This window comes from Hyperolius riggenbachi, chromosome 8, assembly GCF_040937935.1.
Source record: "Hyperolius riggenbachi isolate aHypRig1 chromosome 8, aHypRig1.pri, whole genome shotgun sequence".
Taxonomy (NCBI): Eukaryota; Metazoa; Chordata; class Amphibia; order Anura; family Hyperoliidae; genus Hyperolius; species Hyperolius riggenbachi.
In genome coordinates this window covers 52,209,004-52,230,076 of record NC_090653.1, presented here as the reverse complement: position 1 = coordinate 52,230,076, position 21,073 = coordinate 52,209,004, and the positions used below count along the sequence as shown (strand labels likewise).

Below are 21,073 nucleotides of genomic sequence, written 5' to 3'. Positions count from 1 at the left end.
TCACTAGTGGGCCTGCATTGTTTACATGTGTATCAAACAGTAAATATTCAGATACATGTAAATTCTATATGCAAAGTGTTACAGCAAACAAAAGAGCAGCATAAAGAAGTGAAACGCATGAATGACAATCAGTGCTCAGTTTGTGGCAATAAGAACAGGCAGTGAATGAAGAAACAAAGAGCTGTGTTTACTCGTTTTTGAGCCATTAGATGGCTCGATGATTTCTGACACGTCCGATCTTCCACTCGATCGATTCGCTGCTCGATTCCAGATAGCAGTGTATGGAAAAAGATAAGAAAAACGAGTGGAAGATGAGAGAATTGACTGAGGAATCAAGCGGCGAAACGATCTAACGGGAGAATCAAGCGGCAAAAACGAGCCGTGTATACCCAGCATTAGTTCTACTGGCACCCATATTTACTGACCGCACTTTATTTTGGGGGGGGGGGGGGGGGGGGAAATTACCCCTTGTTTATGGTTGAGGGTGATCAAGGTTAGTAGAACTGTTTTTTATTTTTTGTTTTTGCCGCTGGTTAGATCTTCGTCTCATTATATATCATAAATTCACTTTTTTTTTTTTTAAACCATGGACGGAGCATAAATTGGCCTTCATATGCTTTAAGGTGGCCATACATCTAGCGATTATGGGCAGATTCGACCAAGAGACAGATCTCTCTCTAATCGAATCTGATTAGATAGAGATCTGTCAGCTGCCCATACACTGCAGGCCGATTCCCGATCAATTTCAGCATGAAATCTCTGGGTGATGGTCCGAGCCTGCCGCATCTGCCGCCTTGCTGCTGTTCCCCCTAATGTATAATTGTGTTTGCACTTATACATTACTTGTCTTGTGTCGCAGTGTCAGTCCGTCTTCTGAATCCGCTGCTCTTCCACAGCCGCATACACGCCGCCAGCGGCTTGTATGGGGCTAACAGAAGAGTGAGGATGCAGAAGACGGACAGACACCGCGACACAAATCAGGTATTGTGTAAATGCACACACATTTATACATTAGGGCAATAGCGCTGGAGGTCTCGTCACGTTCGTCCCGATATCACTTGTCATTACCACCGCGCACCAGACCGACCACGACGGCCCGACCTCTTGCAGCATGCCGACTGATATATGGTTACATTGTCAGTTCGGCATGCACTTGGCGACACCGATCTTCATCCAATTCCGATTTATAATCTGATGGTCAGTCGCCTGGTGTATGACTACCTTTAGTTTCACGTGGTACACACCATGCAATTTCCCATCAGATAGACGCATCAAATCAGTTATTTCCGACAGGTCTGATCTGATTTCCAATCGTTTTTCTGATCGATTTTGTATAGCAGTGATCGGAAAATGGATCAGAAAAATGATCGGAAATAAGATCTGACCTGATGGAAGTAATTGATTTGACCTGTTTATCTGATGGGAAATTGCATGGTGTGAATCACACACATGCGCATGTGTGACGTCACACACATGCGCAGAGAGTGCCCGGCAACGGGAGCTCGATCTAGGACGCGCTCCGCCGGGCCAGCGCAGACGTACTACTCCGGGTCATTGCGACCCGGAAGTAGTAAGAGGCACAGCAAAATGACAGGTTGGGCAGCCGAACAGTTTGGCTGCAGTTCGGCTAACACAGCCGAACTGTTCGCCCAACTCTACCGTGAGGTCCCCAGGCGTCGTCCTGGCTCTTCTCCGCGTCCCTCTGGCGACTCCCATTACCGGCGACACCCGGGCTGGATCTTGACGCTTGGTGTCATCACGGCGGCCGGCGTGACAGGTCTGCGCATGTGTGGTTTAGAGTTAAAAAACCGCGCATGTGCAGTACTGTAACGCTGGCCACCGTGATGATACCAAGCGTTAAGATCCAGCAATAGCCGGCCCAACACCAGGCCCGTGTGTCGCCGGAGGGACACTGAGAGGAACCAGGACGACACCGGGGGACCTCGCTGCCTACGGTGGGCTGGAGGAAGCCCCAGGTAAGTGACATTTTTTTATTCTATGTACTGCTCGGGGTCCCTTTTTAATATGACTGGCAAACACAGAGACAGGAAATGGGGGACAGCAATACAAACTAGTAGGCGATCCTAACTCTTTATGAACCCAGGCATTACTTGTGGGATGCTGAGTATGGATGATCAGTGAGGTGCACATATTTCCGAGTTCATGCAGGATTATGTAAATGTATGCAGCTTGAAAATGAATAAATCAGTTTAAACCTGGGTGGCACTTGATTGGTCAATTTTCAAGCTGCATATAGTACATAATCCTTGCATGTCATTGATCATCCCTAATGCTGGGGTGGCTGGTCGTGTGAGCTGCAGGAGAAAAAAGCGGCAAGCTGTGGCACCTGCCAGTAACTGCTGTCTACAAACTTCTTGAATGGGTCGGAGAATCAAGTCTTTGAATTGTACCCAAAATAAAACATGTACAACAGTCTTCCAGAGGTTTTGTTACTTTTTCCTATCTATATTTTAGTACTAGGTAAGCTGTTCATTCTTCACGTTTTTTTTCATTAGGGGCCTACATCTGTATCCCTTTGTTTGTTTTGCTGAACAGAGCATGCTTCTCCTAATAGCAGAAACGTTTGCTATCCTGTGGCTTACAGCTGTTGTGTCTTTCAGAGAGGAGTCAAACTGTGTGGAAACCCATGTCCAATCTGCAGAGATCAGAATCTCCATGTGGATTACAGAGTGAGTATGAACACATCACTAGAGCGAGTCCTCATCGGTACTGGACATAAATGTACATTCCATGCCATTCTGATGCATCAGTACTAAGGCCTACCAGGTGAACCAGTGCGTAGCAACTGGGCTAGAAGCTGTTCATTTTAACACTGCAAGCCGATAACTGGCTCTCCCTCTGCTGTCTCTGTACGGTAGCTTTGACAGACCGCAGGGGGGGCGGGGGGGGGAGGGAGCCACACAGCCTGCTTCTCACTCTGGATGCAAATCAAAGCAGAAGAAGCTGACCATTCTGCGGGCATCCCTGCATCCCTTTAGATGTGCATATTTGTATTGTAGCATACAAGAGCTCACCCTGGTGGCTGCAGTACATGTAAAGGGATGACTATGCACAGGATGGAAAATTTTTGAGTCACAAACACAGCTCCCTGCCTACTGCCCTGCTAGAAGGCTGGTGTCACTTAGCGAGCAGGGCTTATTGAGTTGAGGCATGCTTCTTTGGTAAATTACCAAACTTTTGCCTCATCGGGGGAAACCGTTTGTGAATCTGGAAAAAAAAAAGTGTAAAATACAGCATGAGGTATTTTACTGCCCAAAATGCTTTTACTGAACTGCTTATTGTGAATAGAGCCCATTGTGCCGCTTTGCACCTATCCCATAGAGGCAGGGGACCTCTCAACTGCCAGATTTCTTCTAAGCATATTAAACAATACCAGTTGCCTGGCTGTCCTGCTGATCCTTTGCCTCTAATACTTTTTGCCATAGACCCTGAACAAGCATGCAGATCAGATGTTTCACTGCAATTGCTGTATGCTTGTTTCAGGTGTGATTCAGACATTACTGCAGCCAAAGAGCTCAGCAGGACTTCCAGGCAGCTAGTATTTAAAGTGGACCTGGACTCTTGCACAGGACAGAAGGAAAGCATAGAGAAATGCACCCTATATGTATTTATAGCGTTTAGCCTGTCTAATTCCCCCTCATCTGTGACTAAGTACAAGTTATAATTTGATCTCTCTGCTGTGTCAGCTGCCTGCCACAGCAGAGTTATGTGGTAAACACAGGATGTTAACCCTATGTCTGCTTCCATGAAAGCAGGAGGTAGACACGTACTGCTGATTTATTGCAGGATTTGAATCAGCTGTAACAAAGAAATGTTTTTTCTTTAAAGGTTATTATGCTGTTATCTTTTAGAGCAGAGAGGATGTTCTGTAGTGACAGGAATATGGAAGGTGCCATTGCTAACCTCCCCTTGTTGTTTCCCACAAGTTCTGTGTAAGAGGGCAGATGGTCTCCTATGAGGCAGCCTTGTAACTGTCTTCTTGTGTTTGCAGAATATCCGGCTGCTGGAGCAGTTTATATGCCAGTATAAAGGGACGGTGTTTGACGCGACCAGAACAGGTGTGTGTGCTGCTGTATTAGATGATTAGGCAGATATCTCTGCTGTGGAATGCTGTAATGTTCAGGCCTTCACCTCTGTCACTCCTCCTCCTGCCTAGGTGTGTGCCAGCAGCAGCACAAGAAGCTGCTAAAAGCCATAACTGCTGCCCGGGATCATGGTGAGTAACACAACCACTCCCTGCATTATAGGGATGAGTCGGTGCTGCTTCCTGTCACCTCACCTGCCTTCATGATTCAGTCTTGTCAAAGCGCATGCAAGAGCACGTGTAACCAGAACCCAAATTCTGCATCCTTTTTAACCACTTCAGCACCACAGGGTTTTTTGCTTAAAAACCAGAGCAATTTTCACATTTCAGCGCTCCTCCCATTCATTCACCAATAACTTTATTGCTACTCATCGGATGTAAATGATCTATATCTTGTTTTTTTTTTTGCCACAAATTATGCTTTGTGAGGGTGATATTTGCTTTTAGTAATTATGTTATCTGTGCATTTTAAAGGTGAAAATGAGAAAAAAAAAAGAAATACACTATTTCTCCATTTCCATCCACTATAGTTTTCAAATAAACAATGTTACCATAGGTAAAACCCACACATTGTATTTGCTAATTTGTCCTGGTTATCTCAACATGTAAATAATGTTCCTAGTACAATGTATGGCGATAATATATTAGTTTCTGGTTTGTGTTTTTGTTTTCTCATTGTACTCTATCAGTAATAATTAAAAGCCCTTATCTTCATGATTAACAGTAATACACTCTCATGGCATACATATTTTACTAGCTAAGTCCCTAGGGTAACTATGTATTCTCTTTTCAATGCTGTCACTTTTGTTTTGTTTTTTTACAAGTATTTATTTAGGGGTATAGAGTACATGAAAATAACAGTTTTATTGCTTTTCATTCAGTTTTCCGGTAAAAAAAATCACATGGCTTAGCCCTCAGTTGTCAAACAACACAAAATCTATTCTCTCACTTGTCACGGTTAAAATGATACCCTATATACATAATCAGATAGCTTATTGGGCATACAGCACACTGTTTACCACAAGTACGCCTATCTACTCCCCTGAGCTTCAGATGAAGTTTTGTGGGGAGTAGATAAGCGTAGCAAGGGAGGTGAAGTGGTTAAAATAAAGGTTATTTTCCTTGGTTCTTTTTTTTCCTGAATACATTATTCATCTTTTGTTTGTGATTGCACCATTCATCAGATATACTCCCTTTTGGCGGGTGGGTTGAGAGTGAACGACGATGATATGGGCCGGTGCTAGATTAACCAGGCTCTTCGCCGGGAGCATTGGGGAAGCTGTATACACACCAGATTCTTGGCAGAGGCTACCTCAGCCAAATGTCATCCCAGGAAAAACACAGACACTTAATTTACTTAAAATATCCAAGACAAATATTTTCCTGGCATTTTCCATCTTGCTTCCTTCTGACTGAAGCCAATTCTGATGTCATTTGCTCCCTTACTTTTTTTTTCCCTCCTAGAAACTGCACTGTTATAGCTAGCTTGCTTTGTAAACATGTGAGCACAGCATATATCAGATTTCAGCTGCTCACTGAACTGCCCTCAGCCAATCAGTGAGAAGCAGGAATGTGGGAGGGGTGATGACAAGCTTCCTTCCTGATGGCAAAAATAGAGCCAGTCTGACTGAGAAGATGTGTTACAGCAGAAACATTTCTGATTAGATTGGAGTGTTTGCAATGCAGGGTAAGGTTGCAGGCTGCATAATAGACACACAGTGGGTAAATGGAATTTGATTTTGTGGCTGACAACCCCTCTTTAACCACTCTGACCACCTAACACCAATTTGTGGCTGCAGACCGCATAACGCTGATCGGCATTAAGTGTGGGGGCGGAGATTAGCAGGGAACTCCCACACACATGCGTGAACGTTCCCTTCTAAGACGTGGAGTCTTAGAAATACCTGTACAGCGCTGAGATCTTCTGAGGGAGGGAAAAAAATTGCAGCAGCAATCAGATGCTGTCAACAGAAAGTAGGGATGAAATCCGACTGAGTTTCATTCGGATTTAATTCTCCTAATTAGTGCAGCTGAGCGGGGTGTGTGCGGGGGAGTTGAACTTACCCAGCAGCTTTCTTCTTTAACCTGTCCCTGCGGCGCATCCCACGCTGTGCCACGTGACTACACACTTCCTCCTTCTGGGTTGGAGGAAGCGTAGTAGTCACGTGACGCAACTTTGAACGCAATGTGGGACATGAGCGTAACCTTACTGTGCCTGCATGAATACAGCCATGTCAGTGCAGTAAGCTGGAGCTGTTTATGGATAAGCATCTCTATGCTACTGCTCAGGTGCGGGAGTAGCATGGCCAAGATCCATGCTGGCGCACCCAAAAGACCTTTGGCAGAAATGGCCGAGCTTGATTCGGAAAGCCACTAGTGCACATGCGTGCAACAGCGAATTATGGCTTTTCTATGCTTTTATTTGCCAGCGTGGTTTTTTTTTTTCTCTAAGGCCACATAAAATGGCAAGGAGTCTTGCATATGGCCTGTGGGCCTTGAGTTTGACACATGTGGTTTAAATGATCGTTTACACCTTCGTTACCGCAGTAGTGAAGATGGATCACTTGAGTAATTAGCTTATATTTGAATGATTACGGTTACAGCCATTAACAGTCATAATTCATTAACCACTTTATCTACAGGTCATTAGATATACGTCCTCTGTGACTTCATCTAAGCCACGAGTCAGTAGATTTACGTCTTGTAGCAGAAGCAGTGCAGTGCAGGATTGGGCTTGCTCCTGTGCACAATTCTGGTACTATCTGATGCAGCACTAATTGGTGAATGGGAATATGTTTCCTGAGCTAATGAGATTGATGTTTACTAATAAAAATACTTTTATTTTCTCATTTCATAGTGAAAAATACATTCTGTAGCATTATTTCAGAATCAAATATCTTCACCATAAATTGTGACCGGAACATAATCTAGATTTTGTGATAAGCAGGAAGAATAGCCAAACAAAATTTGTGCTTTTTATCTACAGTAGCACTTTTTATTTTTAAACTGGAATTGGTAAAACTGAGAAATGTTTTTCTATTTTTTTTTCTGTTTTCCCTTTTAAAATTCATAGAAAACAAAATTGTTCAAAGGGAAAAAATGGCATACAATAAAAGCCTAGTTTGTCTTGAAAAAAACAATATATATTTCATTTCTGTGTCCTGAATAGGGAAAAAGTTATTTCTGATTAAATAAGGACAAAGCTAAACTGTCAAAACTGCTCTGGTCAATAAGTGGGAAAAAAGGTCTGGATGCGAAGTGCTTAAAAACAAGTAACAATGTTAGGTAATTAGTAAGGCTTTGTTTTTTTTTTTTTTTAAATAAATTTTTTATTGAAGATTGCCAAATAGAGTTAACAATGTGTCCAAAGCACATCATTAGAGTCAACATTCAACATAAAAAAATCAATTCTTCAGTGTTTCCCTTTTCATGAGATATATTTCGGGACGACAACAATTTACCAGGCATATCCACTTATCAATATTTTGTATGGTGGTATTATATCTTCATAAGTTGGAGCTGGTCCGTCATTGATTTATATAGCAATCTTGAGAATACAATCAACATTTCACCTCTAACCCTACAACTATGTACAATTCGGTGCCTCTGCCCCTGATTCCCTCTCTCTCTTAGTGTTTAAGTGTCTTGTTATATATGTTATTACTGTTGCTACTCACTCCGATTTGTCATATTAGGTCAGACTTCTAATTTTCCCAAGTAACCTCCTATTTTTTGTTTCAAATACCAGGTAGTATCCTGTAGGGGTGACATCACACTCACAATTTGTTCCCTGGAGCATTCTCTTTCTAGGAACTTTCTCCATGTCTGAAAACATTTCTTTAGTGAATGTTTGTTTTCCCAATCCAGATTCAGACATTCCAAATGCATTAATTGACTTAAAACTTCTCTTAACATATTTAAAGTGAGAGTAGTAGGGGAGAGCCACTGTCTCAGTATCAGTTTTTTGGTGGCCAGTAGTGTCAAGTGCTCGAATCTGGATAGAGACTTATTTTGATCTTTATTGAAAAAGTCAGGACTATGCATTAGACAAAAAAGAGGATGAAGGTCTCTATTATTGTCTGTGATTTTTTTTAATTAATTGAAGGGCCATTGTCCATAATAGCTGGATGTTAGGACAACTCCAAAGCATGTGGTTTAAATCTGGGGACGTGGAAGAACATTTGGGGCATCCATGTAGGTCTGCCGTGGTTCCTAAATGGCGGTAAGGGCCTTTAATTGGAATGTATGCTCTATGTATGACCTTGAATTGCATCTCCCTCCAGTCGGCACTGACAATACTAGTACGAGTAAGATTCCAGGCCACTCGGATAGATTCCTGTGCTTCACTTACAGAGACCTGGGCCAGAGCAGCCCATTTATGGATATACTCATTAAGACCTCGTCTCTTTGCCACTTGTCTATCTCTAATAAATGTATAAATCCATGAGAGTGATTGTTTACTATTTAGGCCTGCTAACATATTTTCAACACCTTGGGCTGTCGACAGAGTCCCTCCCCTACCAACTATTGATTCATAATAACTTTCCAGTTGTTTATAATGAAAAGCATGATTTTTCAAAAGCGGAAAGCGCTGAGTAGATTCAGCAAAACCGCACAGGGAGCCTGTAGGCGTCAGGAAGGAGGACAGACATGTTATACCACTTTCCGCCCATGTTTGGAAGGCTTTATGTAGATTCCCTGGTACAAAATCAGGGTTTCCACAGAGGGGAGCACGGGGAGACAAGTGACCCACTAAACCAAATAGTTTTCTAGTTTCCCTCCAAGAGATTATAGTGTCTCGTATAACCAGGTTCTTTTTGATATAATCAGGTAGCCGGAGAAGTCTGGAGTGGAGAATTCCCTGTAGAGAGTACGGGGTAATCATTTCCGATTCTAGTGCCATATTAGAGTAGAAAGAGGTTCCTCGTAGCCAATCTCTCACATGTCTAAACAATGAAGCTAAATTATATCCCCTGATATCTGGGAAATTGAAACCCAGTGTTTCCACTGACTTCTTCAGCTTAGATAGAGCAATTCTGGGTTTCCCTCCAATCCACAAAAATCTCCAAAGGCTGATTCCAAAGTTTTGATGTCCTTATGACGCATTAAAATAGGTATAGTTTGGAGGGGATACAATAAACGAGCAAAACTGACCATCTTGATTAAATAGATTCTACCACTTAAAGACAGTGGTAAATTTTCCCACTTAATTAGTTCGTTTTTAATTTTGTCAATTAGGGGAGAGTAATTAAGGTGATACAATCGACCTGGGTCTCTTGGAATTTTTATACCTAAGTAGGTGATGTATTCGTTAGCTAATTTAATCCCTTTTTGAGTTACCCATAATTTATACTGATCATGTGCTTTTTTTGTTTAAAAAGAGGAGTTCACTTTTGTGGTAATTAATGCTTAGTCCTGAAAAGGACCCAAAAGATTTAATATGCGTCACAATTGCAGCCAGATCTTTTCTAGGGTTGGAGAGAAACAGAATATCATCCGCAACCAAGGCAGAGTTTACAGAACGAGAGCCCACTTTTATGCCATCAAATATATTCAAAGATTGCAAGGCACGAGACAGGGGTACCAAGGCTAGGTTAAATAACAGAGGTGATAATGGGCACCCCTGTCTCGTGCCTCTTCTCAAGGATATATTCAGGCCTAGTCCCTCCACCAAAGACACCTTAGCTGCAGGCGAATCATACATTGCTTCAATATAAGATACAAAGTGGCCCTTGAATCCAAAGCCCGACAATACTTTGCGTAACCATGTCCACTCCACGCTATCAAAGGCCTTCTCGGCATCAAGCGCCAAGAAGGCCTCCGATCCAGTACCAGCTCCCGACAACCTGCAATGTTCTAGCACAGATAATGCAGTTCGCACATTAGTGACCGCACTACGCCCTTGTACAAATCCCACTTGATTTTCTAAGATTAAACCAGGAAGAATTTCTGCCAATCTACTAGCTAAAATTTTAGAAATGAATTTAATGTCCTGGTTCAAAAGCGAGATCGGCCTGTAGGAGGCAGGATCTTGTATGTCTTTGCCTGCTTTTGGAATTAGTTTGATGTACGCTAAATTTGCCGTGGGGGGGAATGATTGTGTTCTGAGAATTTTATTGTACATGTTTTTAAGGCAAGTCGAGAGCTGGGTTTTCAGTAGCCGATAAAATTCTGAAGTTAGCCCATCTGGGCCAGGGGCCTTTCGTAAAGCTGAGAACTTAATTACTCGTTCTACTTCAGCTTGAGTGATATCAGCATTTAAGATCTCTAAATCTTCCTCACTAATTTGTGGAAGTTTAATTTTGTTCAAGTAGGCCTCCATATCTTCAACCCGTCCCCCTCGTGATTCATATAGTTTCCCATAAAAAGAGGTAAATACATCTAGGACTTCCTCATGGCCCACTCTTAACTTTCCCTGCGAGTCTTTTAGCGAGTGAATGTGACCAGGAGACCACCCAGACTTAGTCAAATTTGCCAGTAGTCTGCCTGACTTATTAGCCAGTTTAAAAAATGTGGCTGCTCTATGCGATCTAAAAGTTTTGTCATATCTTTCAAGCCATAGATCACTTTCCCTTTTGGCATGGATCCACTGCTGTCTGTTTACCTCTATAGGGCACTGTATGTAAGTCAGATAGGCTGTTCTTGCTCTATTACATTTTTGAGTATAGTTTTCTAAGGCCTTTTTTTTGAAGGTTTTAACATAGCCAATAATACGACCCCTCAGTACAGCTTTTGCCGTTTCCCAATAAAGAATAGGGTCATCTTGGTGTACTCGATTGTCTTCCGAGTACTCCCACCACCAATTCGTCAAGGCTGTTGTAAATTGTTCATCATCATAGAGATAGCTAGGAAATCTCCAGCCTTCCCAGGAACGTTTTATGGTTCCTAAGTGAAGGAGAGCCTGCACTGGGGCGTGGTCAGAGATGACCATTGCTTTGATTTCAGAGGCAGTAACTTTCGTTATGAGGTTTAGGGAGACCATCACTAGGTCTATCCTAGAGTGTGAAGAGTGAACTCCAGAGAAATGTGTGAAATCCCTTTCTAAAGGATGTAAATGGCGCCAAATGTCTACTAGCCCTGTTTCGTCTAAAAACATTTGAAATTGCCTGTCCTGCTGTCTCACAGTCACATCCACCCGCGTGTATAGCATTCTCCTATCTTCCCCAATTGAGGGGACAGCATTGCAATCTCCAGCCACAATAATTTTAGAGTACATGGGAGTCTGCTGTATTTTGCTTGATAAAGTTCTATAAAAGGACTCATTATTAGTATTTGGGGCATAGATTCCCCATATGCTAATTAATTGCTCCTCTACCCAGATTTCTACCTTCAACCATCTCCCCTCAACCTGGTCCACTTCACATGAGACTATCTTGTCAGAAATTTTTTTTATTAAGTAATAGTATGACACCAGCTCTCCTTCCATTAGAGGGGGAGCCTATTGCTTTGCCTACCCAGAATTTTGACATCCATTTGATCTCATCTTTCCGGAGATGTGTTTCTTGTAAGATCGCACAGTCAACCTTCATTTTATGTAGATGTCTTAGTACTTGCGTACGTTTTTGTGGCGTACGGAGGCCTCGTACGTTCCAAGTAGTTAACTTAAAGGCATTAAGGGGTATGGTTGAAAGCAGTTGTGAAATACAATGTATAATTGCCACCCTTCAATGCCCGGGGACATCCCAGCTGTGTCCACCAGACAATTACCAGTATAACCGGAGTGTAATATATAAATTCAATACATCTGAGAGAGCTTTCGTTCTTAATATAGTAGATCGTGTTGACTGAGGCAGAGACACCGAAACCCCAACTGTAAACTTCCCCAACCCACCCATTCTTAAAGGACTTACGAGGCCAAAATGTCTAAAAAAAAAGCAAAGTACCTGTAAGCTGTTTAAATGCACGGAGGACGCCGTCCGCGCCCTCCGTGCAGTTCCGCCGGGTCCCCTTCCTGAGATCGCCCCCCGCGCCGACCCCGACCCCCCAGGCCGGGTCGGGCTCTCGTGCCGCTCTCAATATGGCCGCTTCCATTGGCCGCGGCTGCGCAGTCCGCCTGGCCGCGAGTGCGGCTGCGCAGCTCTACGGCCAACCCCCCGAACCACGCACTGTAGCGTGGATCGGAGGGGTTGGCCGTAGAGCTGCACAGCCGCACTCGCGGCCAGGCGGACTGCGCAGCCGCGGCCAATGGAAGCGGCCATATTGAGAGCGGCACGAGAGCCCGACCCGGCCTGGGGGGTCGGGGTCGGCGCGGGGGGCGATCTCAGGAAGGGGACCCGGCGGAACTGCACGGAGGGCGCGGACGGCGTCCTCCGTGCATTTAAACAGCTTACAGGTACTTTGCTTTTTTAGACATTTTGGCCTCGTAAGTCCTTTAACGCTACAGGTGATAGAGCAGCTAAACCAAAAACCTAGGTCCCGCTCAACCAGCTGCAGCAAAGTATTAGTTCCCAAATGGAACACCTCAGTAAAGAAATTAACATCATTTTCTGACTTCCTTTTTTCCTGGCAAGAATCAATGAATAAAAGATAATATAGCAGAAGTAATGAAAATAAAAAGCATAACCACTTAACGAAGTGGCAAAACAGAGCTCAAACTGTAGGGGATATCCTCCCTCACAGGTGAGCAAGTCCTCCGCCGCCATTATATCTATTATGAAATTCAAGAGTTTTATATCAAGATTCTTAAGATTCTTAAGAAAGACAATCAAAGAAAAAATAAAATAAGAAGAGAAAAAAAAAACGAAGACGTTTACACTCCCTGTAGTTAGATTTTTGATAGCAGTAGACAGTTGCTAAAGCATCTCCCCTATGTAATGTTAATAAATCAAAGAGGACGCACAAAATGGTAGCATATTGATCCAGTTTTCAGCGTTTATCATTCGTCCCAGTCTGTAGACGTTTGGCTATTTTGTTGCGCAGAAGGTTCTGGGGAATGACCGGTCTCTTGATCTAAAGTTTCTTCAGAAGTTTGAGCTTGGAGCAGAGGAGGGTTAGCGTCCAGTATTGCTTTGACATGTTTCTCCGCTTCTGATATGGAGATGAATGATGAGGTACTGCCATCTGCGTCATAAACAAGCAGGGTAGCTAGGTAGATCAATGCAAAGCGAATCTTATTCTTTACTAACTGCTGGCATACTGGATTAAACGCTTTTCGAGTCTTGTTCACTTCTGCTGAATAGTCTGCGAATATAAGAATTTTTCGTCCTTGGTATTCCAGTTTCCGTTGATTTCTATAGGCTTTCATCAAGGCAGCTTTTTCGGAGTAATCCAAGTAGCGTGCAATTACAGGCCTAGGCAGTTTCCGATCATTGCGGAGTGGCCCCACCCGATGTGCCCGTTCTACTTTGAGCACTGTGTCTATGCCCAGTGCCTTCGGGAATGTAGTGGAGCAAATGTCCGCCAAATCTGATAGTTTTACATTTTCCGGTATACCAATAAATCTTAAATTGTTCCGTCTGGAACGGTTCTCAAGATCGTCCAGTTTATCAAATATGATCACCTGCTTATTGCTAGTTGTTTGTGCCAGTCCCTCAGCTTCCTTCACTTTATCCTCTAAGTCACTCACTCGCTGTTCAGTCACCGCTACCCTCCTCACAATCCCTGTTACCTCCTTTTTGAAATCCGTCAGGTGTGACCTTATTGCTTCTGTTATCATCAAGGACAGATCAGGTCGAAGAAGTTCCACCATCTCTTTTGCCAATGCTTTATAGTCCATCTGCGGAAAATGTCCGTCTTCTTGTGCTGGCGCTGGATCGCGCTCTCCTAAAGTAGGATCCGCCATCTTGGGAGGTGCCCGGGCTGAGTTGTCTTCAGTCGCGCGGAGTTGTCTCTGATCCCGGGGGGTACGTAAAAAGTACCTATCTATTGTAGCAGTCCCCGGGAGTTCGGCCATACGAGCTAGTGTCAGCGGGGAGATGCTGAGTTGCAGCAGGGAGCAGATTAGTTGCGGCGGAGGACGGAGCTCACCGCTCACACAGCCATCTTACCAGGCGCCGGAACCGGACAGTAAGGCTTTGTTTAAAAGCCATTGCAAATTTGTGCAGTTTGAAGTCTCACATGATGCTTTTCAATGGCGACACGTTTGTTTTCTATAGTGGATTAAGACCAGTGGCCCTTTCTGTGCTTGTAGAAAACTTTATTGATACGAAAAATTTTCAGTCAGCAAGCTTGCTACATGTCCCAATAGTGACTGAGGCAAACAGCATGAGCTCAGAGCTTTTCGTGTGCGCCAGACGGTGACTGCAGCTGCTCTTTTGAGGCCTCTGCGGTGTGCGTCGGTGGTGGGTCCACAGACAATCAGACCATATTGGTGGCAGGGGCGATTGGCATAGGCTAAGGCTGGGCGATTGCTACCTGCAGTTACCTAATGGTGATTCGTGGAAATTACTGTGAAGGAACGCTCCCTCCTATTCCTGTGTGTTTTTTTAAGTAGGGTAATCAATTCACTGGTGACTGTAAATTTTTTGTATCAATAAAGTTTTCTACAAGCACATGTAGGGCCACTGGTCTTAATTCACTATTTGATTCTTCCATTACCAGGTAGGCCCTCCTCCTAACAGAGTAGTGCTGTTGCATGGTGAGGTCAGCTCGCATTATTTATATACACATGGGTTTGTTTTCCCAGCCACGATTTATGCGCGTAACAACTGATTCCATGCTGCATGAATTCCCATAGACAGGTAGCAGGTGATGGCAGTCTATAGTGGATGAGGCATGTGTGACTGAGCGTGAAGGGCTGCAAGAAAATGTCTGTGGGAAACCACTGGTGTTTTCCGCGAACACAAGTGTGGTCTCTCCCTGAGTGTTGTCCCACTTAGCAGATCACTGAAGATCAGAGAGCATGTGAACAGAGCTGTGCTAGCAGCACGAGTCGCACTGCAGATCAGCTTGTGCTGAGAAGCCCTCTAATGTTCTGCCAGCACAGGTTACTCTGCTCTGTACCAACTCTCAGGGACTTTCCATACAGCTCCAAATGTTAGGGACTCTCCATAGAGCTTCACATTGTGCCTTGTGAGTATTATTGCTTCTCCCCACATTTCCAAGTGTAGCTTTACTACTTTTTACATTTTTTTCTTTTTATTACTAGATCTTTTTATTTTGACCTGTTTAATGGTCAATTTAGATAGGTTATATTTCCTGTAGAACTATAGACATGATATATATGTTTGATCATAGACTGGTAAAATTCGCTGTTGACACCATATATGTGATGGCTAACCTTGGCACTCCAGCAGTGGTGGAACTACAAGTTCCATGAGGCATTGCAATACTCTGACAGCTCTAAGCATAACTCAGGCAGGCAGAGGCATGAAGGGATTAGTAGTTTTGTCACAGCTAGAGTGCCAAGGTTAGTCATCACTGCATATATCCTCTGTCTGATGTGTGCTATGTTTACTTTCTTTGAGGGCTCGTTCCCACTATCGCGAATCCGCATGCGTCCAATGCATGCGGATTCGCACATGTAATGCAAGTGGATGGGCCTGTTTCCACTGTAGCGTTGCTGAGGTGCGTTTTTTTCAGCGGTAAAAAAACGCACAAAAGAGCCAACGAATTCGCCTGCGAGTGGAATGCATGCGAATCGCCGCTAATGTATTTAATAGTAAAAACGCATGCGTTTGTTACATGCGTTTTTACCCGCGATTTCGCACCTTTTTCAATTTTATTTTGCCCTGGCAGTGTCATGGTTAATTTCGCATGGCACCCTGCCATGCGAAATCGCACGCGAAATCGCGGGTAAAAACGCATGTGGAAACGTATCCGCATGCGTTTTACAAGTGTCGGAATGCCGGCGAAATCGCGTCGCAACAGTGGAAACAAGCCCTAAATTGTTACAATATGGCCGTGTGTGTGTGTTAAATGCCACAATTAAAAAAAAATTTAAGACATGAGATGTGTGGACTTCTACTCTGGCTGCTCCATTGTCCTGTAATCTGGGCAGTTGTGCACTCCCGTGCGTGCAGCCCCTTCCATGCCTGCGCAGTACCACTGCTCAGGCACAGATAGTTCCCGGCTGAGGGAGCAACACGCGGGGTGTGTGGCCGGCCTGATTACAGCCTGGTGAGGGAGCCCACGCACCTCATTGGGCTGGAGGGAGCCCAGGTAAGTATAAATATGCCCATTACAGTTCTCAGGTTTCTTTTCAATATCTTCATCTGCATAACTCAGTGTTTTAAAGGGAACCAGAGAAGAATGTTAATAAAAAAATAGGACAAGCTTTTATACATACCTGGGGCTTCTTCCAGCCCCATAAGCCTGGATCGCTCCCACGCCGCCATCCTCCACTTCCTGTATCGGCGGTACCGGGTCCCGTCAGTTCCGGCGGACGCGTCCAATTGTCCGCATCCCAGGGGCTCCCTCCATACCCGTATGCATGAGGCTGTGCAGTAGGCGTCCTCATGCGTACGTATAAGGAGGGAGCCCCGTGTGATGCGGACAATTAGCCGCGTGTGCCGGCCGACTCGCGGCAATGACGGGACCCGGTACCGGCGATTCCAGGCAGCTGAGGACGGCGGCGTGGGAGTGATCCGTGCGTATGGGGCTGGAGGAAGCCCCAGGTATGTATAAAAGCTTCCCCCCCCCCCCCTCAACGTCTCTGGTTCTCTTTAAACAATTCATGTCATTACATCAGAATGTACTTTTCTCTAATGGTCCTGTCTCTTACAATAGGCGGTACAAATGTGACAGGTTATGAACTAGTCCAGTGATCTGCGCACTTGGCTCTCCAGCTGTTAAAGGGGAACCTTAACTGAGAAGGATATGGATGTTTCCTTTTAAACAAAAGCCGTTGCCTGGCAGTCCTGCTGATCTTTCACTGCAGTTGTGGCTGAATCACACACCTGAAACGAGCATGTAGATAATCCAGTCTGACTTCAGTCAGAGCACCTGATCTGCATGCTTGTTGGGGGGCTGTGGCTAAAAGTATTAGAGACAGAGGATCAGCAGGAGAGTCAGGCAACTGGTATTATTTTAAAAGGAAAAATCCATATCCTCCTCAAGTACCATAATGCATTTGCCTTTATGAATCATGACTGTGGCTGTCAGACTCCCGCAGTGCATTGCGGGACTTGTAGTTCTTTAAGAGTTTGAGAGCCAAGTTTGCAGATCACTGAACTAGTCCATCTCCTCGCAGGGAATTCTTGATATCCTCTTTATTCTTTACAAAGACACTCCCTGGAAAGGATCTATACAAAGATGTCAGGTAGCCTGTGTTATAAACTGTTCTTATCACCTTGCTTCGACACCATCGTCTCACAGACTGTGAGATCACTTGACTCTCCACACAGCAAACAGGATATAGACTTTCTCAGGCTTCTTACGTTATTTATTCAGGAAACAGGAATACAGATAGATACATTCATCTCCTGGCAAAGCAGACTTCCATGTTGCGTTATAGCTGCTTGATTAGACTCCCTCTTGAAGTCTATCAGGTACCTTCTTCCTAACTACGTTACACTAAACTACATATGTACAACATACATTATATCAGATTACAGTAAGGAATAACATGCTTAGAGGTCCCAGTCGGCCTTGCGAGCTAGTGCAGAGGGAAGAAGCAGAAGTGAGTTCCCATCGCTCGCACCCCCTTTAATACCGACTAGGAAAGAGTTAAATATGACATCATCTTCGCCACCTCCTATATCAGTCTATTGGTGGACCCACTCGTGGTGTCATCATACCCGCCTACTCGATTAATAATCAATGAGGCACTTGACCCAGATGCAGGAATGTGAAATGTTTAGTAAACATAGCCAATGTTTTCTGTTCCTGTTGAGGTCAGAGTGGCCGATGGCCTTCTGTTAGGAACATGTTCTCAGTATCTGCGTGTATCTTCTGCTACACGCAGACCCTGAGATGCCTCTGCCTGCATCACCAACCCTCTATCTATTTTAAAGGCATACACTGCGGTCAAGCCTTTTACATAAAACTCAGGCCAAGTAACTGAGGCCTACTTAAATTATAACAATCCCCCCTAAAACGGCTTGACCCGCAGATCCCAGCGTCTGAACCTCCCAGTACCTGGTTTCTTTCTTGTATGTTTCACTTTTCGATGTTCGTGCTCACACAACTTCTCTGCTCTAGGCGGTTACCCCTGGAAGAGAGAGAGCAAGACCTCTTGGTCTTCCTGTAACCAGGCTCTCTGGGGAAGCCCTACTTCTAAGTCCCTCAATACCACATGCTCAGCATTTGCGTCACTTGCGTATCACTCACAAACTTGCATGACCACAGAAAAGTGAAACTCGTTTGGTTGTTACAAAACGGAGCAGTGCCAGGTGCCTTCTAAAAGAGCGCCTTTATACAATCAGCTCCTAGGTACTACTAAACCTATACACGTAACCCTGTATATCCCTTAATTTAAACTATTGGTTCCGGAGATTGTTTATGAGGCACCAATCTCTGGACCGGTTAATTTATTTTACGTAATTTTAACCCGCAACCTCACCTGGATAACGATGCCTAAAGTTGTCATCCCCATCCAGACGACCAGTGGGTGCAGAAAGAACTTTGGAACTGCAGATGCCCCGTCCGAGTGTCCCTGGAACATCACCGGAACCTTTGTCCACCAGGGCAGACTGGAACTCACCTGCTCATGTTTGTGTTCTACCTCGTTAAGATCACCTGTATCATGGTGAAATCTTACCTCTAACTTATGCTGGGAATACACGGTTCGTTTTTGCCTTCGTTTAAACCTTCGATTCGTTCGGTAAACGAATCGAGTGTTGAAAACGTATGTGAAAATAGTCATAATCTCATTATAGTTTCGATTAATAGACCCCAAAAACGAACGACTAGTGATCGAACATGTTTGATATTATCTCTCTTTATCCATCTAATCGAGCCATTGGTAGGCTTGATGGCTGTTCAGATCGATTATATATTCGTTTATGCTAGTCCGTCCCTGTAAAAAGGGATTTTCGTTTCGTTTCTTTGCAGCCTTCGATCATTGGAAAAACGAAACCATCAGAATCGGAAAAAAAAACGAAACCGTGGGTGGTGATATTAACCGTATGACTGATTATTTCGGGATCGAAAAGGACAAAAGGCACAATCGAAACGAAGGTTTAAACGAAGGCAAAAACGAACCGTGTATTCCCAGCATTAGTGTACTGTTTGTTTAACCTTTGTAACAACATGTGGCCGTCTTGGATCAAACCCTGTTCCCCTTTGTCCCATGTCGTGTTCTCTTTCAGGACGGGAACTACCCGTGAAACTTTGACCTTTAGAGTTCTCTTAACAATTTGAGAAACAACGTCATCAAACCTGGATGACAGGATCCATATGGGATCTCCACTCACACAATATGTTCCCCTTGGAAACTCCCCCTTATCGGAACAATTATGAGAATATACCTTGAATGTATCATTAGACCTTATGTTAAAAAACCAAACCTTTCCTTCCGCCACCGGAACTATCGGTTGGGCTTCAGGGTGGATCTTTTGAATGGTAGCCTCGCACTCTGCGTTATTGAGCCTGCAGGCATCTTCACTAAATTTGACTTGCCCCAGCCAACGCAGGTACTTCTGCAAGAATTGCCCACATGAGGACAACTCTACTTGTTTCACCTCCCTGTCTAGCACCAAAAAAGGTTGACCTCTCAGGTCCTGGTGTAAGACACGGGTTGAGGTGGGAACTAAGGAAGTGGCGGTGCCTAAAGGAATGTTGCACCGTTTCCATTTGTTCACCCAAACATCTCGAAGCTGCCATGCAAAAGATCCTTCTCCAGAAAAATTAATATACCTCCCCTTGTCCAATCTTTCGCTGACACAATATGTCCACAGCTGTCCTGATTGGACCTCTTCCCCCCTTATGTCCTGAGGCACACTATGTACCTGAGGTCGGGAAGACTGTACTCTCTGCAATCTTTCAATTAAGAGTACCTCTTCACTTACCCAACTATCATGAGGATAAGCTGCTGCATATGGACTGTGTAATATCGTCCCCTGTTGTGACCCGTGTAGTGTGGATGGGGTTCCCTGTGTGGGCTTTCCCTCCCCCGGGACCGCTCTCCCCACCCTCTTTGTCACCTGGAAATGTGGCTTGATCTCGATTTTTACTTCTTGTTTCGAGAACCTCCCACCCTTGGCTTTCCAGCCTTTACGTGTGTATAGTTGTTTCAGAGGCACTCTCTGTTGGTAGCTCCAGAGTGTGATGTTGTCCCCTGCGTCTCTCTGGTAAGAGAATTGACGCCTCCTGTTCGTTCCTCTCCAATCTGGAACCATCTCACTCTGCATAACCAAGACAAGGTACCCCTGAATCACACACTCCACCTTTTGCATGTACCCATTATACTGCAATGTACCTTTTAACAAACCTTTGGATCGGTGCATTGATTCTGGGAGTGTGGCATTCAATAGCAGATTTATACTGCCATTAAATTCCCACTGCCCGCACACTTGACCCTTCAGACCTTTCACCCCCCTTGTGCCATGAAATTTGCTTTCTCCTGGCACAAGTGCTCTTTTCCTCCGTCCCTGCATGGTCCATCTGTGCCAAGCGGAGGGAGGTGTGAAAGGATCAGTACCTTTGTCACCCAACATTAACATGCTTGGGCCTTGCATTCTCATTAACCCCTTATTATACATGAGAATGTCCTCTCTTCGTTCTCCTAGGACGAAATGGCAACCTAGGATCACCATCAGCACGGTACTCCTCATTATAAAAGCACCACCTTGGGAAAGAAAAACATTGGCAATTTGCACTATGCTTTGCTCAGACAGTTTTTTTTTTAGACGTTTTCCGATCTCAGGAACCTCGGTTTTTAGTCTCTTTCCCATTTCAGGAATCTCGTGTTTTAGTCTCTTTCCACTCTCAGGAATCTCGTGTTTTAGTCTCTTTCCAATCTCAGGAATCTCGCTGTTCTCCAAGCTTAGATTGGCATCTGGAACCTTTCGCGTATCCGACTGACATCTCCATCTTTGCTGCCAGCACTGCAGCTGTCTCAATTCCATATTGCCAAACACCTGAAATCGA

General features: G+C 44.4%; 2 protein-coding genes across 2 annotated transcripts in view; both read left to right on the top strand.

Moving 5' to 3' along the window:
* The window catches only part of ABCF1 (ATP binding cassette subfamily F member 1), a 413,240-nt gene that overhangs the window by 213,781 nt on the left and 178,386 nt on the right, over window positions 1-21,073 (top strand). The window lies entirely within an intron of this gene.
* MRPS18B (mitochondrial ribosomal protein S18B) overlaps window positions 1-21,073 on the top strand; it is a 36,566-nt gene that overhangs the window by 8,519 nt on the left and 6,974 nt on the right. The window contains exons 4-6 of the mRNA XM_068250420.1: window positions 2,622-2,690; window positions 4,013-4,079; window positions 4,178-4,237. Coding sequence (XP_068106521.1) covers window positions 2,622-2,690; window positions 4,013-4,079; window positions 4,178-4,237 — 196 coding nt within the window. The remainder of the gene's footprint in view (window positions 1-2,621; window positions 2,691-4,012; window positions 4,080-4,177; window positions 4,238-21,073) is intronic.